The sequence below is a fragment of the Galeopterus variegatus genome, unplaced genomic scaffold (assembly GCF_000696425.1).
Source record: "Galeopterus variegatus unplaced genomic scaffold, G_variegatus-3.0.2 Scaffold3247, whole genome shotgun sequence".
Classification (NCBI taxonomy): domain Eukaryota; kingdom Metazoa; phylum Chordata; class Mammalia; order Dermoptera; family Cynocephalidae; genus Galeopterus; species Galeopterus variegatus.
The window spans coordinates 209,791-233,024 of record NW_007729358.1 but is presented as its reverse complement, the minus strand read 5'-3'; the positions used below and the strand labels follow the sequence as shown (position 1 = coordinate 233,024).

Here is a 23,234-nt window from a genome sequence, read left to right as displayed (position 1 = left end):
CCGCGGGAGCCCGCGGACAGGCAGACGCTGCTGCGGCTCCTCGTGGAGATCGTCCAGGAGCTCAAGAAGTTCCAGTCGGGGGGACACAAGGGGCCGCCGCTGCTCGGCGGGGACTTCGCCCTGGGCCGCAGGGAGGCCGCGGACGACGGCGCCGCCCCGGAGGAGCAGCGGGTGGGTGAGTGTCGCCGTCTTCGCGCGGCCGTAGGACTGTCTCTGAGAAACACGTTTTTTAAAGATACGTCAATTTTGATCTTTAAAAATAAAGAGGTAAAAATAAATAAAACCCGGGAATATGGTAAAGAAAAAGAAAGTAGTGAGAACAGGAGGTGTCGCGCGCCCCGCAGACACCCGTCCCCGGTCCCCTGCACGCGTGAGCTGCTGTTGCCGGGGTCGCTCATCCCCGCACAGAATGTCACTGCTATTTGGAAACGCAAGTGTTTTCAGCGAAGCGTTTCTCCTGAGAAGGAAACGCTCCAGAGCTCCTCCCTGTGACAGAGCCTGTCCCAGAACGGCCACCCCAAGGGGCATTTCCCAGGACAGCATGTAAGCCTTTGATGCTTTAGTGACACAAGTAGGTCAAATATGATGAGGTCAGCGTTATACAGACTGAGTAAAGTCAGGAGTAAGTGACGGCTGGCTTTAGTGGGGTGTCTCGACCCTGCAAGCCTAAGGCACCTTGCGAATGTCCCCTCCTCAGAGGTGTGGGAAGGAGCTAAGCAGCGTCTCCAGTACAATAAGTGGCCTCACACAGGGTCACAGCCGAGTCACCAGCCAAAAACAGGGCAGTGAGAAGTGATGACAGGGGACTGTCAGGAAGCAAAAGCAAGGCTGAGAGAGAGTGTCACGGCGGTGTCACCACCGCCGACGACCCAGCGCCAGCAGAGAACTGTGCAGGCAGCCCAGGCTGGCCGGGAAGAGTCTCGCCCTAAGATCCTCTTTCCGTCTTGTAAACCAGCTGAATGTGTATTTCTGTTCGTGTAAACAGGTGGTTTCGAAGGCATTGGATCGTTTTCTTTTTTTTTTTTTTTTCTAAATATTTATCTAGAAAACGTAATGTTCTACAACAAATTTGTTGCTCGAAGACTCAGGCTTTCTTTCTAGGACTTTGAAATGCTGTGGGATTTGATTCCCAAGCTCTTCAAAATGAAAGTGTCTAAAAGTGACTTATGCGCTGGAAGCTGCTAAAGCGAAAGCAGAAACAAACCCTGTAACCTCGTGGTCTCCGCCTCTGGCCTGAGGGTGCGGAGCAGACAGTACCATCGGGGTGCAGTGAGCAGCTAACGCTGTTGAAAGGACACGTCCCCGGCTCTAAGTCTCCCGCTCTGTCGTATGTGACAGACCCAGGGTGTTCACACTGTTTTATGGAGTGCGGGGCAATACGGCTGATGACAGTTTCCAATAATTGTCTTCAACACCGACTTAAGATCGCACAACCAAAGGTCTTCATTCGGGCGATATAATCATGATCTTTCCCCTCTCCCAGAAATTGTTCCTCGAGATCTAAGGATGAAGGACAAGTTTTTGAAACACCTCACAGGTAAGCGTTTTCGTCCTCCGCATCTCTCCCTGAATTCCTTTGCGTCCCGTGAGGCTTCATGATCTGTTTCTTCTTCCATGTTCCAGGTCCTCTTTATTTTAGTCCAAAGTGCAGCAAACACTTCCACAGACTTTACCACAACACCCGAGACTGCACCATTCCTGCATGTAAGTGACTGCACCGGAATCGCTCTGTAGATGCAGCACAGTGTAGACCGTGACTCCGGTCCCGCAGCCCATTGAGCAGGCCCTGCCTTATAGCTCATGTTTGCGGGTATCTGCTCCTGCTGAGCTGTGGAGGCAGGGCCAGAAGGACCAGACCATTGAAGAAGAAAACTAATCGTGCGTCAGCTAATGCCTAACATTGCGTAGTCGCTGGAATTAATCAACTCTTGCAATGGGCTCGTGCTCTCGTTTTGTTTACGGATCCTGGCACGATGCCTTTGTTTGTATCTGCTCAACTATGGGAAACGAACGTTAAGAGTGAGCTCTGGGACGAGGACTCTGCACTTTAGAGGGTCAGGTCAACCTGGACATTCTCATTGAACTTTCTTGACCATTTTCACTGCTCTGATTGGACATTTTTTCTTTCCATAAGTAATTATAACCTCATCACACAGGAATTTTATTGCTATTTCAAAATTCTGTTTTTCTGGCTGGCTTCAGTGCTAGTTCCGAAATGCAGTGTTCCCCTTATCAGTGCAGCTCTCGGCTGTAGCTTTCTCTCCTGCAGCTTTCCTTTCCTTCTCCTCAACGTGTTTCTGGCTGTTTGTCCATAACAAAACATATTTTATTTCCCCAAAAGTGGCCCCTTGTGCTCTTCACAAAACACACGACAAGGACAAGCGACTTAGCTGGAGTGACAGAGCCCTAAACCATTTTTTTTTTAAAAAATTGGGACTACCATCTTCATTTCATTTAAGGTTCAGAGGAGAAAAGTCATGCAGACATGCCGGGAATCTTGCTGCCCGTTTTCAGAGACTATCCAGAGGGGCAGCGGGTCTGGTCAGCAGCCCATCTACACGAAGCAGAAGGCTTCTTTGTTTAGGCAGCAGAGTCACTCTGAATAGTAATAAATAGCAGTGCGGTAAATAGTAAACAGTCACTCTGTCCCATGCGGAGCTGCCAGGCACGTCCACAAACACCCTATCTATGGACCACAGATGGCACAGTGAGGGCACATCACTAGCACTTTCCAGACAGAGCCTGGGCACAGGCACATGGGATGTGCCCCCACAAATAAGGAAGGACCGATGGGCGCAAGTCAGGGCCCGTCTGGCCTCACTCAGCCACACGACCCTAGGGCCAAGGCAAGCAGCGCTCATGTCCTGCAGCTGTTTGCTTCTGTGTTTCTCGAGCTCCACGCTCCAGCCTACCTCCCCCTCCACGCCATGTGGACCTGGACACTCTTACACCCCTGCTTTCTTTCTTCTTTTGAAATAGAATCTCCTTCTGCTTGAGAATTATTAACCTGCTTCCTGGGGCCAGAGAAGCTTGTTATTTTTATGGTTTAAATGTGTATCTATTTTGTATTAAGTAGTGTCTTACAATAGTGGAACTTTCAACAGCTGGATCATAGATTCTAAATTTGAAAACAAGCCTCAGGTGATTCCACCTCATCTTTTCATTTGCGGATGAGGAAGTAGACAGTTTAAACTGTGCGCGCTGTCACGCGGATATCAGCAAAGCTAAGACCGAGGTCCCGTGCGGCCCCTTCTCCAGGCCACCATGCCGGGCAGTGCCCAGCTTCCTGCCCTCCTTTGCTCACAGTAACTCAGCTGCGTGATACCAAGACTCCTGGGCGCCCACCAAGAGGTGGAGGCCGATGGATCTGTGATTGAGATGAGTGGCTACTTAAGTGAATTCCACCAATTCCTCGCCCAGAAAGAGCTGGAGGGCTGAAGGTGGACCACTCTTAGGCTGCTTTAGGCTGTCTGAAAGAAAACCCTTAGAATCCAACTGAAAGGAGCTGGAGAGCCTTCTTACTCAAAGGGTGGTTCCTTGGGAAATGCAGAAGTAAGACTTAAGCACCGGCTGAACGAAGCCTGCATTTAGTAAGATCCCCAAATGATCTGTATGCACCTGAAGGTTTTAGAGGCTTTGCTACAGACATTTGGATGGAGTGGGGCAGCTGATCAGCTGGGACCTCTGGACGTGCTGCAGGTGAAGTGCCTACAATTGGTTGATTAGATCAGCCCTTAAATGCACACAATTTATTCTATGTACAACATGTCATCTATTTAGGAAAACCACATTCCAAAAAGCGTGGTGCTGCAGGTGAAGAAGAGACGTAAAGCCAGGGGTCCAGACGGCCCAGCTGCTGGCTGTTGGGTCATTTTTCCCCCTTCGAACCCAACCAATAGCACTGCGAATGTTTAGGAAGCTTATGTTTAGATGTAGAGCGAGCTGCTTATGCAGCGTCCTGTGCAGGTCTACTGTGGACAGGTTATCCACTCGCATTTTCAACTGAGTATGAACTCTCCCATTTTTAAGTACAATTTTGCTACTCTTGAGAAATGCACATTAGTAACCTGTAAACCGCTGCCGCTTTCCACAGAACTTCATCCTGAGGAAGAACTTCATCCTCATGGCCACGATCTCGCTTCCCTTGTCCGAGGCAGCACCTGCCGGGACAGTGCTGTGGGAGGTCATGTTAGGCACCAGGCACATCTGTCTCTCTCGGAAGCTAGTGCTGCTACTTTTGCTGCTCTGCTGCTTGACTTGGACTCCCCTTCTTTAGAATTTTAATGCAGGCGGCTTTGTGTCGTGTTCAGCTCAAGTGGGGACTCAGTCTGCACAAATCCTAAAAGTAACACAGGGTATGGGAAGACTCTCTCTCCCAGGAAGCAAACTGAAGTTATTTTGATGAGCTTTGACAGCTACCGAGGGGAGAGGACGGGCAGCCGGGGCGCAGCTGTGCGGCAGTTCTGCCTGCCCTCCTCTCTGCACAGTCCCCCAGTTGCATTATCTAACTTCTGCCACATGACGCTAAAGCCCCTGAAGTACCGTAAATTATTAAATCAAAAAGTTAGAACCTGTGGTTGCAGAGGAGAGTCTGGATTGCTTCCAGAGAATTGAGAATATTTAGAGAAATAAATGGCTTTAGCAGCTGGTATACTTGCAAGAAAATGCTCTTTCTTTGTTGTTCAGGCAACTGACAAGGTCTGATTTATTTTCACTGCAGATTATAAAAGATGTGCCAGGCTTCTCACCCGGCTGGCTGTCAGTCCAATGTGCATGGAAGGCTGAGGTAAGCTCCGACCGCAGAACCACATTGGCGCACAGAGAACCTGAGTCCTGTCTACCATGTGGAAGATTCATGGGAGTTTAGATCGTTCTTTGGCTAAGGTAGCCTTACTTGAGTAAAGTTGACACACATCTTAAACTATCAGCCAGAAATGAAAGATGCCCCTTACTGGCCTATCCACAGCACCCAGACACAGCCATAAGTCATTCATGTGGTGACACCGCTGGCACAGACCACACATCAGCTAACTGACTGCAGCATGGACTGAATGCGTGAACTGGGGCACACACTTCAGATCAGGCCTGTTCACCTTTAGGCTTTCACTCATTCATTAACACAAAAGAGTATATGACAAACCACGTCCATGCACATTTTATAACACATCTGGTACATTTTTGAGTTGGAGTCTATCATTATTCCAATAAGCTTATAAAGAATAGCTATCCTTTTTAAATGTTTCTATCAATGTTTTGTTTGGTTTTTTTTTTTCACAACCTCTAATGGTAAAAATATTAATGCACATCAAGAGTTTATGAACTAAACTTACCTTGGCCTCTTGCGGGCTGATGTGTAACAAGTGACTATCGGCCATGCAGTCAGTGGGTGGACAGAAAGGTGTGGCTTTATTTTCCTGACACAAATGCCACAGAACTCAGTCACTTTAGACAGCAAGAGAAAACTTTAATCTCACCGGGGTTATACTTACAGCATGTCTTGTGCGTGCTGGTTATGCTACCGCAGATAAGAACACTTCCTGCCCATCGAGGGCTGTGCCCAGAGAATTTGCCGGGTGTCCAGGAAACACCATGCGAAGGGAATGTTCTGTTTTTCCAGCGGCTACTCTAGTGTGTCTTGTGTAAGGCGGATGAGCACGTAGTGCTCTCTCCTACACACAGGCTCACTCTGGAAGGGCAGCGCTGAGAAGCATTCGGGCAGCAGCAGAGGGGCCGAGACCGACCCTGGCCCTCCAGGACTGGGTGTGCAGAGCCGACGCAGGCTGGGGCGGCACAGGTACTGTCGCCGCCGTCCTCAGCATCCCAGTCTCCCCCAGATGCAAGTGCTGCTCCTGACATGGAGGGGACGAGGCCCACGTTCCGCATGTTCACTGGCACCTCCTGCTTCCTTCCGTCCTCACTCTGACACTGTCCACCGTTCATCCATGCCTGTGCGGCACACGGAAAAGACTGGCTTTTTCCCTCCTTTTTAAACCAGTGAATGAATGCATGTTCCTAGAGGTCTCCCAAGGTGATATGCTCAGGGAGAGGAGAATGTTGTTTTTGTTAAGTATTTCTTTATACTTAAATCACCGCTGTTTCCAGAGATGAGCCAAGGCACATACTTGGAAAAATTCCCATTTATGTACAAGTGGAAAAGCAAATGCCCTATGACCACATCTACTGAACAAGCAACTCCATCCACATCCTCTCTCTCTGCCAATTAACCGGACAGCTGCTCCCCTCAGCTGACCGCTCCTGGAGAGGCAGTTGTCGTGAAATTATCCACAGAACTGACACTCCTGTGGCATCCATCCTCCGTGGTTCCGACCCCGCATCAGCGTGGGCACGTCCATGCGTGTTTAGCCAAAGGCAGCACGGGCAGTGCACAGCAAGGCTGTAAAGACGACGAGTCCAGGCACGTCCAGCACATGCGGCCTTGGGAAGGAGCTTGGTCATCAGCTCTGCCCTCTGCGTCACTCCCCACCCTGGACCACCAGTGCAGAATGTGACGGGAGGATGAAATGTACAAAGGGTACCAGGATTAGGGCATGTGCTCACAAGTTTCTGTTCCCAAAGGCCACCTGCTTGACAGTCACAGTTGTCCCAACTGTAACTGGGCTCATTTTAACCAAGAAATGGGTAAAGTTTAAATATCGATATTTCTGTTAAATATAATAATTTTATTCTTTAAAGATTAATTTCTTCTCATTCCAAAAGTGTTAAGCTGTGAACTGGCTAGTTATTACAGAGTAGATACAGTGCAGGATTTCTCTGCGTTTTGCAGATTGGTTCAGAAAACTAGTGAGGTGCTCTGAAGGGCAGAGCATGGGTCGGGTGTTGGGAGGCGCGTTCCACAGCTAACAGCTGGCCACGCACTGCCCCTGGTGCATACCCTTTTTCCTTTGTCCTGATACACGAAGACAGCAGGACCATGCTGCAGAGTAAGATGCCTCTCCCAACTACAGGCTGTAACCTTTTTAAAGGCCGAGAGCCTGGGAAAAGCAGGTCTTTTTGCAGGGAGGGGCTCTGCACATGTGATTTCAGCACATCCATTGGTCTCTCTGAAGCTCATTAACTCACCTCAGGCCAGAGAGAAACGTTATTTTCCTAGCTACTCTCCCTAAAAGTCACATTCTTCATGATCTGGACTCGGGTCAGCTGGATAAAAAGCCTGAGCTCTGGGATATTTTCAGAGAAATGGAGTTTACCTACTTTAGTCTACCAAATGCAGTCTAATCTTAGTAACCTTAAAGTTCATCATTCTTTTAAAAATACTATAATAGTGATTTAGAGATTTTAACATAGAGTACTAGAAATAATGGCACTTAAACTTGATTAAATTATTAGCTTTGCCAACCCTTGTGAACACTGAGGTGTAAGACAATCCAGCTGTTTCCCAGAATGGCCACAAACTGTACATCACTGTGGATTGAGCCTTGAGGATTCTGACAGCACACGTAAGACTAAGCACTGTTTCTTAAACTTTAATAAGGATTCACGTGTTTATGAAAAAATGTACGTACACACTGATAAACATAAGGATGTTTATAACTGTTATGTAATTTATGTTTTCTAGAATTGATAATGAAATATGAAGTTATGTGAAACCACATATATTTATTTTCAGCAGTGAGCAGAGCTGTAAAGGAGCAACACACCAGGAACCATGAGAAGTGCCTTGCAAACCAACGGGGAAGCAGAACTCCTGTCTTCATCAACAGATTCCCTTGTGAACAAGAGATTTATTTTTGCAGACAAGACTTCCGTAATTCCTTTGAGTTTCGTATGTTGCTGCCACTGTTTGCAGATACACAAGTATATTTGCTAAATTAGGGTACCTGACAGTGATGCTTGCCAGTCTTTAAAGAACAGAAGACAACGCTCCACATTTGATGTGTAGTGCTGTCAAATAACGACAGAACATTCCATTCTCCTGATTTTTTAAAGAACAGAAGAGAACGCTCCACATTTGATGTGTAGTGCTGTCAAATAACGACAGAACATTCCATTCTCCTGATTAGGTCAAATCACAAAGAATATTTCTTTAGAAACATAGGCAGAATCTTAAACTATATTTTCATATAGCACATAGTATGATTTGATATTTTGTATTACTTTTACAATTAAATTCCCAGAGTATTATTTGGGAATGCATGAAAAATTTTAAAAAACAAAACAGAAAAACCCTTCAGTCATGTTTTGGAGTCAGTGGAGTGTATATCTGTGAATATATCCAGGCTATTTTCATTTGTCCTTTGTATAATACATGTAACATAGTAGTCCAGCTCTTGTGCAATATGTAAATACTGTACATAAACACGAGTAATAAATGGAGTGTTTGTTATAATAGTCTTCAGAGTGACTCTTTACCTCTCTAACAAGTTCATCATTGTGAATTCATAATTCACAAGTCTACCGAGACCGTTATAATGGCAGAACGTCACAGAATATAAAAGGCATAAGTAAATTAAACTCAAAGCCTAGAAATTCCTGTAAGGGACAATTTAGCATTTTTTAAAAGTAGAGATTACTACATATTGGTGACATAATTTATTGACAGGCCCTGATTTGGTAGTAAATACTCCAAATGAGGTTGTTATCTGTTATTTCCCATATGATTTTGTAATCATGAAAACACTAACCTAAGAGGAACCTTGAGACTTCTGAGCAGTCCCAGACTTTTACAGGTAGACATATTTTAAACAAATTTACTTGGATCCAATTTAAAAAGATAAGATGAATTCAGCATAGCACATGAGCCCTTGTAAATAGGTGGTGCTATCTGGACGCAGCCCTCAGGACAAAGCAGCATTAAGAGATTTACAGTTAGAGGAACTGTTAAAACAAGCTGTAGGATTTTATTTATGAACATAAAGGAACAGAAAAATTTCTTGACTTTGAGGTTAAGCAGTAACTGAATGAGCAGGACAGGGCATAACTTCTGAAGTGTTCTTACTTAGTCCTATTTTCTAGTTGTGGTTCATTACTTGACCTTTTCTTCCCAATTCTTTACACTTTGAGGATACCATTATCAGATTCCCAATCTATTTAACCTCTTAAGTTTTCTATATGTCCGAGTAGTTCCACCAGGAACCAGACACACTCAGCTAGAAAACCCCCTTCTGTGAAGACACTGCCGTACTTTTACGGGGCTCCTCCCCTGCCACTGGGGAACCTTGTGACAGAGGCCAGGAGAACAATCACTCATTGTTCTAAACTCTTCACATTCCTTGGGTGATGATCCACTCAGCCTTTGGATAAGGACTGACTTTTCCTTTTACTAAAAGATCTCCCAGGATTTGAGGTCACCAGCTACGAATGGCAAATCAAGGCAGGGAATGGGGCAAACTGTCTCTCACCTGCTGAGCTGGAATTGGGGATGCCCATGGCAAGGTTAGGCAAGGACGCTCTGCCCACAGTGACCTGAAACTTCTTTCATAAACCAGACATTACTGTATGTGACAGCAATGTGCTTATTTTCTTCATTTTACTTCCTAACACTGAAGACAAAGATACACAACATAACATCACAGATCATTTGAAAACGACAACAAAGGCAGTGTTTTCAAATGTTTCTTCACTTGTCAGTAAAACAGCAGACAAACACCAAATTTATATCTCACTTGTATTTTTATAACTCCCCGGTTTATTCTGACAACAATCTTTTCTGACTTATATCCATATGGATTTGAGATTAGTTATCCCAAAGTACACCAGCAGACAAACACCAAATTTATATCTCACTTGTATTTTTATAACTCCCCGGTTTATTTTGACAACAATCTTTTCTGACTTATATCCATATGGATTTGAGATTAGTTATCCCAAAGTACACAGAAATTACCTATATTTACCTGTAAGATTATTAAATGCTGACGAATACTTATTAACACATCAATTTAAGCACGCCAATGCAATAGAACTTTTTCCAACTTTTGAAATTATTTTTTCCCACCTAATCCAATTTATACCTGACATTTAGTTTACACGTGTATGTAAAACAGACATATTCTTCAACTGACCATAAGATAAACCAGCATACAAGTGTCCATACTTCTGTATATAATTAAATTTTCAGAGGCAAAGTGGTTCAAATAGGAGCAAATAATTTGACCTCATGAAATAAACCAGACAAAAGAAGTATTACACGTGCTGAAGATTAATTCCAAAAATTTTTCTCCTTCCTGTTTTTTAAACATACAAGTGTGCACTATGGGTGTGTGTGAATTAAAACACTTCTAATCTAGACTGTGATCTCCTATGCACAGGCTATTGCTACTCAATAAAAAGCCCTGGGCCAAAGAGTGAGGTAGCACAGGTGAGAGAGGGCACCTGTCCTCATCAAGCTACCCACACAAACCACTGCAGAGGTAGACTCAATTTCCTAAGTCTCAATGGGCTCAGGTGCTGACCTGGGCCTTTCAAGTGATGTTTTACTTCATTTTTGTTGTTCTACATGAAGGCACTTCAAAAAGTTCGTGGAAAAACAGAATTGCAGGACATACAGATCTTTCCACGAACTTTCTGAAGTGCCTTCCAGTGCTGTTTGTTCCACTGTTTTTGTAATTGGGGCAAACTGGGAGGTTCAACTAGTGTACAAACACTTGATATACTCCATAAACTCCCCCATAAACTGTCTGAATCAAAGATTTTTATTTTTTCTTCTGCCAAACACAACTGAATTGCATCTACAATTATTTTTAAGATATGAAACAGTAAATCAACTGAAGAAACAGCTGGGGCCTTGGACTGTGGAGCACACTGGCTGAGAAATGCAGAGGGTGAGGACGGACCACCTCCTGCAGCAGAGCACGGCTAGCCTCGGTGCGCCTTCTCCAGGAATGCCGTGCAACACCTGACACACTGCTGGTACACCGCCTCAAAGTCAGAGTCATTCCCCTGAAAGGATAGGGAAAAGAAGACAACAAATCCTGCATGACAAAAATGTCCTCAAGAGAACCTTAATATGTTATTTAATATAGATATGTTGATCTTTACAGTAGCCCTAAAGTGTGAACTGTACTTACATAATAAGGATCTTCAATAATAAGTTGTTTTTGTGGATCATAGCTCCCAAGTAGTTCAATTTTAGCTTTGCAGTTTTTAACTTGATTACTTTTTCTCTTCAAATCCCTGTAAAATTGAAACATGAACTTAGTTTTCTGATCTACGGTTTCAAATTAAACAGGGACATCTGCTAGGGTTTTATGAAACACCATCTCAAAATCTAAAGTAACCTGACTGGAAATGAAACAGAACACTTGGCAGATCTGTGTGGCCCTCATGCAGCTGCATTTCACAGCTCTGTTGCAGGCAGGAGAGCTTGCGAGAGTGCATATTCTCCCTGATTTTGTTACACAAAATATACATCTTCGAGTCAGACAATAATTGTTTTCCCCTGTGAAATACATTTGGAGACAACCAATCAAGAAGATACTGTTGCAGAGATAAAACAAAGGTGACAGAAAGAAACTCAACAAGCCATGTGAACCAATCTCAACACAGTATTTCAGGTCCCACACCCCACTACTTGACTATTTTCTTCATTGTGTTCCTCAAGCCTCTGCTGGAGCTGAAAACTCAGCTCCGCTCTCCTGATGTCTCCACCTTTCGTTTTCACATTGCTTCAAAAAGAAAAGGCAAACTTAGCTAAGCTACATTTTGATCATTCCTCCATTTATTTAGGAATTTCCCCTGAGCACCTGTGCTGCGCCAGGTACAGGCTTGCATGTGGGAATGGTACATGGAACACGCCAGCCAAGAGCTCCCAACACATGGGGTTTCACATCTCAGAGGCTCAGTGCAGTGATCAGCACTGCAGGGGGCCCGACATGCTAACGGACCATCTGGCTTAGACTTACAGGTGGCAGAAAACTTCCCTAAGGAAATGTCTCTGCTAAAACATGAAGGACAAACAGGAGCAAGGAAGAGCCTGCAGGCATAGGGAACGGAAAGTGCGAAGGCTGGGTCTGGAGAAACTCAGTGCACCACCCACAAAGGAAACACCACGGGTTCAATGCCAATCACTGCACATTGGGTGTGCTTACAAGATATATTCGTATTACCTATAAGCTATGATGTAAATGAGAAAAATGAGGACAAATCAACCAGAAAGCAAAAATTAAAAATTTATGCATTTTAACGAAAGTCTTAATAAAAAAGTAAAACTGCTGCATCCATATCTATTCACTCTTAAAAAGTATTAGAAACACAGAAAGTTTCTCTTCATTAAAAATATAGAATATTTATGGGCCGGCCCGTGGCTCACTCGGTGGAGTGCGGTGCTGATAACACCAAGGCCACAGGTTCGGATCCTATATAGGGATGGCCGGTTCGCTCACTGGCTGAGTGTGGTGTTGACAACACCAAGCCAAGGGTTAAGATCCCCTTACCGGTCATCTTTTAAAAAAATTAAAAAAATAAAAATAAATATATAGAATATTTATGAATTAGTGATGCAAGCTAGTAAATTCCTTAGGTCACACTGAATCATGATGTGCCTTTAGTAACAGCAGGGCAGGAAGAGCGGGGCGGGGCCAGATGGAAGGGGCCAGGTGGGGTGGGGGCAGGGCTGGCTGGCTGCAGCGGGTCAGGCAGGGCAGGGCTGCAAGGCCACACAGGGCAGTGCGGACAGGGTCTGGGAGGTGGGATGCGGGCTGGCTTCACAGAGCCCAGCTTAAACCCTACCACACCCACCCATGACTGTGCATGTGGGACAGGAAGGCAGCCTGGCTGCTCCACAGTTCCCTTTCCAGGAGCCAGTTGTATGAAATGAACCTGGGCATGCAGAGCAGTTGTCAGCGCTGTAGAAGGTTAGTCTTTGTTATCTAATACTCCAGTTCCTCAGTGTTAGTGTTTAAGTTGATTAAGGCATTCAAACGTGTAAACACAGTAAGCAGTTTTCTGTTTTGCGGGGAGTACAGCAGAAAGAGCACACCATCACACTGTCCACAAACACACGTGTCCATGTCCCAGCACAGACGAAGTCATGCCGCTGCAGAACAGGACACCTCCTCCTAGGGAGCACCCATCACGACCCGCCGTCCTCCGATTCAATCCTGCTCATCAGATCTCCCCTTAGCCAAGGTGTCTGTCTTTGTAAATACACCTACGAGACACCTAGATTACTCTCACACTGTCCACAAACACACGTGTCCATGTCCCAGCACAGACGAAGTCACGCCGCTGCAGAACAGGACACCTCCTCCTAGGGAGCACCCATCACGACCCGCCGTCCTCCGATTCAATCCTGCTCATCGGATCTCCCCTTAGCCAAGGTGTCTGTCTTTGTAAATACACCTACGAGACACCTAGATTACTCTCTGACTTTCTTGCTATTGTAAATTGGTAATTCTGTATACTGTGATCACCTCTGTCTATTAAAAACTTTAAGGTAATAAAAAAGCCACTCTGTAACAACAAACTACTTGGCCTATTACTAAATTGACAGTTGAACAGAAATACTCTTTAAAATATGATTACCTCAGATTGCTTTCATCCATACACAGTATATAATCAAATGTGGTGAAGTCTTCTTTGGTAACCTAAAATTGAATGAGAAGTCAAAATACAGTGTTTATATTTATACCACTAAAGACTGGAGGATCCACAGCAGTACTAAAAACACGCTGCTATATTTGAGTCTGTTTCTCACTAATTAACAACTTAAATAACAATTTAGGGTACTTCTAAGTTAAAACAGTTAATCTATTTCCCAAAATGGTATTGAAAAGAAATTTTATAAAGTTCCTTGCAATAATCATAAAACAGTATAATATGTAGTCACAAACTTTATAACAAAATATAATTCAGTCAATATGTTAAAATATCACATCTTTAATAACCTTCATTGTTCTACCTGTTTTCATTCAATAAGCACCAAACATCCTCGCTCTGCTGACATACACCAAACTAAAGAGCCACAGACCCCTGTCCTGGTGGAGCTACCTTTCCATGCCGGGCAGACACACACAAGTGGCCTAAATGCCTTGGAGAAAAGTAAAGCAGAGAGGAGATCAAGAGTTTTAGGGGAGGGAGGAAGATAAATTAAGCAAGGTGGTCAGAGAAGGTTCACTAAGAAGGAAATGTGTGAATAACTGAATCTATGGTTTTTCTCCACTCTGACTAAATATCCGTAACTTACAAATGACACACAGACAGTGCCACTCAGTATTTTTATTGATTCTGATCTGAACAGTTAGTGTTTTCTGACATAATTGATAAATATAAGACTCCTTATAATATTAATGAAAAATTGTTTTGGAAATTTTGACTATTTTAAACAATCACAGAATAAGAAAGAACATCGACATGCTGCAGAACGAAGGTAGAAATAATTTCTAAGAATGTAACTTCTATAATAATCTTCCCCACCAAAAAGATCCCCTAAAATATCTTTGCATAGTGAAACTACATAGGAGATATCGAAAGCCTGGTTAAACGAGTAGTGATACTCTATTATAACGATCAGTACAGCAGAAGAATAAATATATTCATCATTCTGTTAAAAACAAGAAATTTTGGCTTTTAGTTTGCACTGCATTAGTTTTTAGTGTAGCATGTTAATATTACAGAGGACTGTATTTTGTCAACCTTTCCAAGGCACTAACATTTAAAAATCTATTAGAACAAATTAGTTGTGTGAGAAATGTCCTAGGATTTAATATTAAACACTGTTTTTAATTTTGGACTGACTATAAAGGATTTCCACTTGCAGCTATAAATGAAATACCTTACGGCAGACCAAACTACTACCAAAACAATCAGAACATCCATATAAAAAACCAAAATGCCTCTTCAAAGCCATGAGCATACTTCTGTGACGATGACGCTTTGTGGGCCACTGGGTCTCTCAAGTACTCAGCCCTGCTGCTGTGGCACAAAAGCTCCCACAGAGGACAGGAAAAGAATGTGCCTGGCTGTGCCCCAATAAATGCTATTTACAAAAAAGATGTGGTCCTCCTCGGGCCGACTCCTGCCACAGGCAGCTGACAGTCCACCTTTCTCCCTCCAGGGCATTTGCTCATGCTGGGCACTGACTGGACATAAGAACAGAGATCCCAAACTTTTTAGTAGCAGAACCTTTTTAACTCTTAAAATTACTTAAGCCCTATGCTACGGTTTGAATGTGTCCCCCAGAGTTCATGTGTTGGAAACTTTGCAATGGTGCTGAGTGTTGACCTTTAAGAGGTGGTTAGGTCATGAGGGCTCTGTCCTCACACATGGATTAATGTCCTTATTGCAGGAGTGGGTACTGGATAAAAGCATGAGCTTGGCCCTTTCCCCCCACCGTGTGCAAGTTCTCTTGCCCTTCTGCCTTCTGTCAAGAGGTTGTGCAACAAGATGGCCCTCGCCAGATGTAGCTCCCCAGCCTTGGACTTCCCAGCCTCCACAACTGTCAGAAATAAATCTCTGTTCTTCATAAATCACCCAGCCTCAGGTATTGTTACAACAGCACAAAACACACAAAGACACCAAGCAATAAAACAAACAGAAAAACCAGGAAGAAAAACAGACTCATAAATGACCCAGATATTAAAATAGCTGTGTAGTTGGCTCAAGAAAATATAGAGCAAGATGTGTAATTTCACCAGAAAACTATAATCTACACACACACACACCAAAAAAAAAAAAAAACCCAACAAATGAAACTTAAAAAATTAAGTAAACAGAATAATGGACACTAAGAACTTAGAAAGTACAGATTTATAGACTGCAAACAGTCAAAGGATTAATATGTCAGAAAACAAGTCAGTAGAAAATCTTAGACTAAAGAACAGAGTACAAAGCATGAAGAATAGAGAAAAGGACATCAGAAATTTGTGTTCCATATACATATATGATGAATCTCAGAAGAGAAAGAGGAAAAGTAAAATATGAAATGATAACAGCCCACAATTTTCCAAAATTGATGAAAAATATCAAGCCACAAATTCAAGAATCATACTTTGGCCTACCATAGTAAAAATGCTAAAAAAAAAAAAAAAAAAAAAAAAAAAATTCCAAAAGTATAACTTAAAGACAGCCAGAGAAAACGACAGAACACAAAAAGGCAACTGACTGGATGAATTTTTCCAAATGATTACAGCAGAAATACTACCAATCTTCTACAAACATTTTTAGAGAAAAGAAAAAGGGGGACTATCCCCAGCGTTTTTTACGAGGCTGCACATACATCCAACAGGGCCATGGGCAGGTGCTCACCTTTATCCACAGTGGCACTATCTGTAGTAGCCCCCAAATAGAAACAACCCAGACCCAAACGTCCATCAAGAGTGGAGTGGACTCGATCAACTGTGCAAGGACACAACTCCCAGCAATGGCAATGAACTATTGCTACAAGCGACCTGGAGAATCTCACAAGTGAAAAAAGCTGAAGGAAAAGACTATATCCTACCACCCCACCTCTACCAAGTTAAAAAGGTAGCATGAATTTCTAGTGGGTCTGTGTCTCTGGAGGAGGGGGCGGTGGCCACCACGGGGCCTCAGGGCCACACTCACAATCTGTGCACAAGACAATGAAACGTTTACCACAGAAAGAAAAGATTGTAAAATTAAGGAACAATCTCCACCGAATTAACTGGACTTAGACCTCACATACTCAAGAGACTGACACAAGTTAAAAAGAAATCAGCACCTCAGAAATATTTTATTTATGAAACCTAAGCTGGAAGTACTAAGGTAGTTAAGATTTTAAGAAATGTACTGGAATACTTATCACATGAATTGTGACAATTAGCAAAGAAAATGAAGCTGTAAAACATAAGATCTAATGTAATATTTATAAAACATACCTTATTAGTACTTTAAAATTCAAAAAAAAAAATGGTTGAGAGAATTTCTTTCTTTCTTTTTTTTTTTTTTCCTTTTTGTCTCTTTTTTCGTGTCCGGCAACGGATCGCAACCTTCAGTGTCGCGCCCGTACAGGACCGGGACCGGCAACGGGATCGCAGCCCTCAGTATTGCACCTGCACCTCGCTCAGCCAGTGAGCGGGAACTGGTCTATATGTGGGATCCGAACCCTCGGCGGGAGCACCACCGCGCTCTCAAGCGGGCGCACTGTAGCAGTGCGCCACCGGGCCGGCCCCGAGAGAATTTCTTAAAAGCAACAGGGAAAAGAAAAAGCAAGAACCAGATTCTGTGGACTTACTTCTTCCCAAACTGGTAATTAAAACTGTTCTTAAAAAAATGTCTCCAGTTTTGCCTTTTAAAGGCATATGTGTAAAATACTTCATTAGCATACACTTTTATGAAAAATAATCCAACCTTAAAAACAAAAAACTTGAAAGTATAATTGCTCATAATTCTGAAAGACTGAAAAATAAATCTATAGTCTTTAAACAATGGCAAGTAGAAATTGGCAAGGTGTGCAAAAGACTGACAAGATTAGCATAGATAAATTATATAAACAATATTTAATCTTCTGCCCAATGAAAATTCCATTTCAGAAAGTGTCAGTCCTTAAGTACTTTAAATAAAGAACTCCTAAAAAACCAACAGTATCTTCTAATTTATTGTACAAATACAAGGCTACCTTCATTTGAAATTATAGGGATTGGTTCTTACTTCAAACTTAAGCCTAGCATGATAGACTGCAATTATGTGTCCATAATAATGTCACTATTATCCTATATTTCTAAGGCACTTCACAATTGAAAAAACGCTTCTAAGCAACAAACTTGTAATATAAGGGTACTTCAAAAAGTTCATGGAAAGATCTGTATTACCCTTCCATTCTATTTTTCCATGAACATTCTAAAGTACTCTCAGATGAGAAAAATAGTCACCATGGCCTGTATGTTTAACTAAAAATTATGCAGGAAGAACAGAGCAGAGATCACAATGCAGGCCTAGCTTCTGGCCAGGACACAATCTTCTAAGTTATGTAACTTTTATATGCATTTTAGTAAGTAAATTCCAAAATCATGCAAGTCTTTCAGAACTATGGAACCAAAAGTGAAACAAAACGAGACACATTAGCTGGTTAAGTTCACGCTAAATATACACATCCATTAACACATTAAGTCTGGTTAAGCCTCTCACAACTTCTCAAGCCACAGGACTCTAAATATTAGAAATTAAACAAGATCTCGTCTACCTGTCTTGCCTTATGGGCTGTGTTAATGCCATGATTTCTTAAGCAGCTCATAGCTCTTGGGTCTGGGGAATGGCCCACGTTCCAGCCAGAAACGGCACCGCTGTCAATGACCCACTGTAACACAAAACACATGTCTTCAAGCTCAAGTACAGTACCTGCCGGGCTACGTGACTCATGGGAATACCATGCCTCTTCATGCAGCTTTGCCCCCGATAATCAGGAGGGTTCCCTACTTCATACGTGGATGTCGCTGCACTGTCTATCCTCCACTGCAGGAGAGAGAAAAATTTTTTTGGCAATCTTCCTGCCCAAGGGCAAGTCTGTTTGGCACCATTAAGATAGTGAATGGTACTTACATTATCTGAAACATTTTGGTCAGTTACAAGTTTTCTGAAAACTGCTTCTGCAATCGGTGACCGACAGATGTTACCTTAAAACAAAAAGAGGGGCATAAAGAGAGCGTTAGGTTTGATGGAACGGCAGATGCCGAGTCCCGGAGAACTGCTCCACACTTGACACAGCAGGTGCATCTTCCCTAAGGGCCAATACTACCCTTTGCTGTCACTGTCCTCCCTGTGCACAGGGGGCCCTGGTGAAGAAGTGCCAACCACACCCAAGTTCATTAATTCGACACCAACTGTCCAAGTACTCGAAGTACATATGACAAAGACTTCAGAAAAAACAATTTTAACCAAAATCATTGTTTTCCAGATTGCTACCTATGACCCAGAAGTGAGTCATGACATCAATAAAGTGGGCTGCAACCAGCTTATTTTAAAATTAAATAGAAAATAATTAAAAATACTTATTTTCAAGTATATCGCACATAATAAGGATGAATACTGTTTCATAAAACAAAGCACAAACAAATGTATTTAGGCATAAACAGTGACTACTGAACGACATGCTGACAGAACCGTGGACACCAGGAGCTAACCCACCCGAGACCACCAGATCAGCCCCGCGGGCCGCAGGACCAAGGGTCCCCAGGGCCACCCTCATCTCAGACCAGCTGGCTACAAACCCAGGGATCCCCCGACTCCCTCAGGTTTGGTAATTCTCTAGAAAGACTCACAGAACTCAGGAAGGTGCTATACTTATGATCACAGTTTCATTATTAGAACCAGCCAAATGAAGAGATCTGGGAAGATTCCAAACAGAAAGCTTCCGAGTCCTCAGGGACACATTCCCCTCCTGCCATCGTGTGTGACAACACTCAGAGTACTGCCAACCCCAGAAGCTCACCAGGGTTCTGGTGCTCAGTTTTCACTGGGGTTTAATTACGTGGGCATCACAGACTGAACCACAGGCCATCTGGCTGAACAATCTCCAGACCCCTCCCCTCCCAGCGTGGTTCAAGGCCCCACCCTGAGGTATCCTTCCCATAAAGTATAGGGGCCACCACAAATAACAAGGACACCCTTATCACTCCTAGAAAAATCCAAAGCATTTAACGGTTACCTCCCAGAAGCCAGGACAAGGGCCAAATTCCTCAGTACATGAGGGAAAAAGATAAAAGACAAGATTTCCTCTCAAAATAGATCTACCATGCACCAAGCAATGTATTTAGGGGAGAACATAGTTAGCTGTAATAAAAATAAGAAAATAAATGCTGATAAACAAGCAATATACTACAGGAGCATGGAAAAAGATTCTATAAAGCATAAACAAGAACGTAAGTTTCTTAATAGAAAAAAAGGAAAATTAGAGCTGATGTTTAAAGGATGACATGGAACTTCATGAGAAGAGGCAGGGAAAGGCATTTAAACTGGGGACTTGTCAGTGTTTCCTTTCCATGCTCTAATTTTTGTGTAGTTTTTAAAACAGGTATTATCATCAGCACTATTTTAATTACTGAAAGGCTTCCTAAGGATGTGTAATTATTTTATTTGTCACCAATACCCTGAGAATACTTTTAACAGCAAAGACTCTATTCCAAATCAAGACAATTGTTAGTTATTATGTGGGAACTCTCGAAGTAATGATAGATGCCTACTATCTCAACATCTGAAGACATGATAAAAAGCCTAGTACCACTGTTTTACAAATAATTATCAGAAGCTGTAAAATAACAGCTTAGTTTTTGCATAGCAATGGACTCTTCACTGTCTCAAAGGCCTATCACCCACACTTACTTTCCCCCCAGACAGTTGCATTCAAAGCATATGTATGAGTGTAGATTAAGAAGAAAAAACACTACTACAAAGATTAGAAGTGAAGTCATACTACCTATAAGGTCAACAGATAAGAAATCCAAATGCTAATAACTTGCCCTCTTGATTTCAAAAGCTGACATCACCAAATTAATGTGTTATTAAAAAATGGAGCACACTGGTCATCAGTAAAACGCAGTACTTCAGGTTTCAGCTATGGAACAAGTTCTGTAAACCTAAAATGCCAACTTCAGATTTCCTTAGGAAGAAGTTTCAATCTGTGAAGACTTTAGTGTGTTCTTCTGCAAACAGGGCCGCATACCGCACACCCTCACACAGGCCTCCATTTCGAGGTTGGAGGGTCACACAGGCAACAGCCAAGCTCTGCAGGGGCTGGGGCTGTGTTCAGCCCACACCTCCATGGTGTGTGACACGGACGGAACATGACACCACTAACACATTTATTATCTTCAGCCACCATGCTGGCTGGGCCACAGTTCCCAGATCATCTTCTCCAGTAGGTCTCTCTCTTACAAAAACAGTCTTAATTAAATCTTGCTGAAGCAGTTCAGTTCTGTCTCGCATTAGCCTTCTAATGAGGAACCTCAGATGCTTCCCTACTTTTCAGCCACAACGGGGTCCAAACAATCACTTTCAAGAAATAAAATTTTTTGGTTTCAAAAACATGCAGTTCTTACCATCCAGTGTCTGGGCTACCCTGTAAAATGGCATTTCTCCACCTCTCCAATCTCCCAGAACACAACCTCTCACCATCGGACCATCAAGGGCATCCTGCCTTCCCTTGCACCTGCCCCACCTTTGGTCTAATCTCAACAGGACAGCTGGAACACCTCTCTCTAAATTTAAATTAGATCACTTCCCACCTCTGCTCAAAACCCTCCAAAAGCTTATCCTCACGTGGCCTCCCAAGATCTGCACCTAAAACTGGGGTTCAAAAACTGTGGCTCATGGCCCACCTCCTTTGCGTGCAGCCCACGGAGCCAAAATAATTTCTACATTGTTAAAAATAGGTGGAAAAAAACTCAAAAGTAGAATAATATCTTGTGACATGTGAAAATTATACGAAACTCCAATTTTTGTGTCCATAAATAAAGTTCTATTGGAACACAGCCAAAGTTCATTTATGGACTGGCCAGGGCTGATTTTGCACTACACCTTCAGTATGACCCCAAAAGATGAAATATTTAATCTCTGGTTCTTTACAGAAAGAGTTTGCAGACTCCTGCACTAAAGCACCCATTACACATAAGAAAAGTCAAAGTTCTTAAGAAAAAATTGTATGCTGAGGTTGCTAAGATCTACAGTAAAAACGAATCTTCTGTGAAATTAAAAAAGAAAAAAGAAATTTGTGCTAGTTTTGCTGTCTCACCTCAAACTGCAAAAGTTACAGCCGCAGTGCCTCATAAGTGCTTAGTTAAGATGAAAAAGGCATTGAATTTGTGGAAGAAATGAATAGAAACAGGCTCCCATTGGCAAGAATAGGGTTTGGTACTATATGTGGTTTTCAGGCATCCACAAGGGTCTTGGAATGTAGCTAGGATCTCCTAGCTATCAAATAACTACCATAGAATGTGTGTAATAAAAGATGTCTATAAGGAAGCAACTATTGGTCTGGGAAAGCAAAGGGAATATTTGGGTTTGACCCTATAAAATAGAAGTGCTTTCCAGGCAAAATGTAAAATGGGCACCCAGTAAAAGCCACAGAATGGAGGCACATTAAGCATCGGAAGTGCTAGGGAACAGCAAAAGGTCCTGGAAGGCAGTGCCCAGACGGTGCGGGTGGGAAAAGGTAAGTGAGATAAAGCGGGAAGGGTCTGGCAGACCTCTAATGTAAAAAGGCACCGAAACCTTATTCTGTAGAAAATTCAAACCCATCAGAAGATCTTAAGACCCCAGCCTGAAAAGCCAGCTGGACTACTGACAACAGAGGCTGTCCTCTCCTAGGGTGGAGTCACGGAGGAATACAATCAAGTAGGACCACACCAAAGGAAGAATCCTGAAAACTAAAGGGAAAGTGAGTTCTACTTTGAGTAAGAGGCGCTAAACGGTGAAATCCTGAAAATGAAAGTAACTCTGTCCGGAAGCTCCTTGAAAGAGTAATTAAAAACACCTTCATTTTTCATGTAAAGAAACTGGTACGCTGGTACAGGGGGCTGGGGGCCAACGCCATGCAGAGACCTGGAGAAGTGAGGTCTCCGGCTCGGCTTTCGCAGCGTGGCACTGCACAGCTCCATCCGTAAGTACGGGCCGACAACCAACCAGCAAACCGGTGCTGCCGTGGGCCTCAGGAGGCCTCAGAGCACGTCAGTCGGGCAGCTTCGGGCTCGCCTGAGCACCACGGGTGCAGTGGAAAGGACCCTGGGTGGAAGGACTGTGCTGCAGACGCCAGGAAACCTGGCCTAGAGCAGGGCCGGGCAGGTGTGAGGGGTCCCAGCCTGGAGAACGGGCTCTGCAGAAGTGAGGGGACCCCGGGCTGGAGAGCAGACTCTGCAGCTGTGAGGGGACCCCAGCTTGGGAAGCAGTTTTTGCGGGCTTAAGGGGCCCCCGGATTGAAGAGGGGTCTGGGCGGGCGCGCCGCGCGAAGGGGGCGCCGCGGCCCAGCCACGTTCGCCCCGGCCCAGCCGAGGTCTCCCCGTCCCCGGTCTCCTCCTGAACAGAACTCCTGGCCGGACATGCACCGCGCAGCGCGCGGGGCCCACCCTGACCCTCCGGCGAGCGTCAGGACCGGGCCAAGTCCGCGCTCTCTTACCCAGGCACACGAACAGCACCGACTTGGGTACCTGCTCGGCCATCTTCCGTGCGCAAGCCGGGCGCCGGAGACGGCGCAGGGCCGACGGGCGCAGCGCATGCGCACTGCCAGCCTCCGCCGCGCGCACCTGCGCAGTTTCGTTCCAGCCCGTCCGGGCCGAATGAGCGTGCCCGTGCATGCGCAATCCGCCGCAGCGCATCCGTAGGGCGGCTCC

At 44.0% G+C, this 23,234-nt stretch overlaps 2 protein-coding genes across 6 annotated transcripts; one reads left to right on the top strand and one right to left on the bottom strand.

Moving 5' to 3' along the window:
* Window positions 1–9: 9 nt before the first annotated feature.
* FAM150B (family with sequence similarity 150, member B) lies at window positions 10–7,858 on the top strand (the record flags this gene model as incomplete). The annotated part of the gene is made up of 5 exons (XM_008584372.1): window positions 10–175; window positions 1,484–1,537; window positions 1,624–1,704; window positions 4,721–4,786; window positions 7,628–7,858. Coding segments are annotated over 4 exons (366 nt in total), but the record flags the coding sequence as incomplete, so codon positions are not given.
* Window positions 7,859–8,826: 968 nt separating this feature from the next.
* Window positions 8,827–23,094, bottom strand: ACP1 (acid phosphatase 1, soluble). 5 transcript variants are annotated; one of them, XR_551369.1, is made up of 8 exons: window positions 23,021–23,094; window positions 18,454–18,527; window positions 18,331–18,366; window positions 18,098–18,211; window positions 13,483–13,544; window positions 11,028–11,133; window positions 9,836–10,899; window positions 8,827–9,714 (listed from the first exon to the last, which is right to left on the bottom strand). XR_551369.1 is itself a non-coding variant. In XM_008584368.1 (7 exons), exons 1-7 carry the CDS (start codon window positions 23,061–23,063, stop codon window positions 10,816–10,818), a joined length of 519 nt encoding a protein of 172 aa, XP_008582590.1. In that variant the 5' UTR covers window positions 23,064–23,094; the 3' UTR covers window positions 9,733–10,815. The 5 variants fall into 5 exon arrangements, 4 of the variants coding, with proteins under 4 accessions (XP_008582590.1, XP_008582591.1, XP_008582592.1 ...); XM_008584368.1 differs by lacking the exon at window positions 8,827–9,714 and having other exon boundaries at window positions 9,733–10,899; XM_008584369.1 differs by lacking the exons at window positions 8,827–9,714; window positions 18,098–18,211 and having other exon boundaries at window positions 9,733–10,899; window positions 18,253–18,366.
* Window positions 23,095–23,234: the final 140 nt, after the last annotated feature.

Coding starts and splice junctions, on each gene's coding strand:
- ACP1 (XM_008584368.1), bottom strand. CDS start 23,063: ATGGCCGAGCAGGTACCCAAGTCGGTGCTGTTCGTGTGCCTGG. Junction 18,528..23,020: donor GGTGCTGTTCGTGTGCCTGG/GTAAGAGAGCGC, acceptor TTTTGTTTTAAG/GTAACATCTGTCGGTCACCG. Junction 18,367..18,453: donor ACCAAAATGTTTCAGATAAT/GTAAGTACCATT, acceptor TCTCTCCTGCAG/TGGAGGATAGACAGTGCAGC.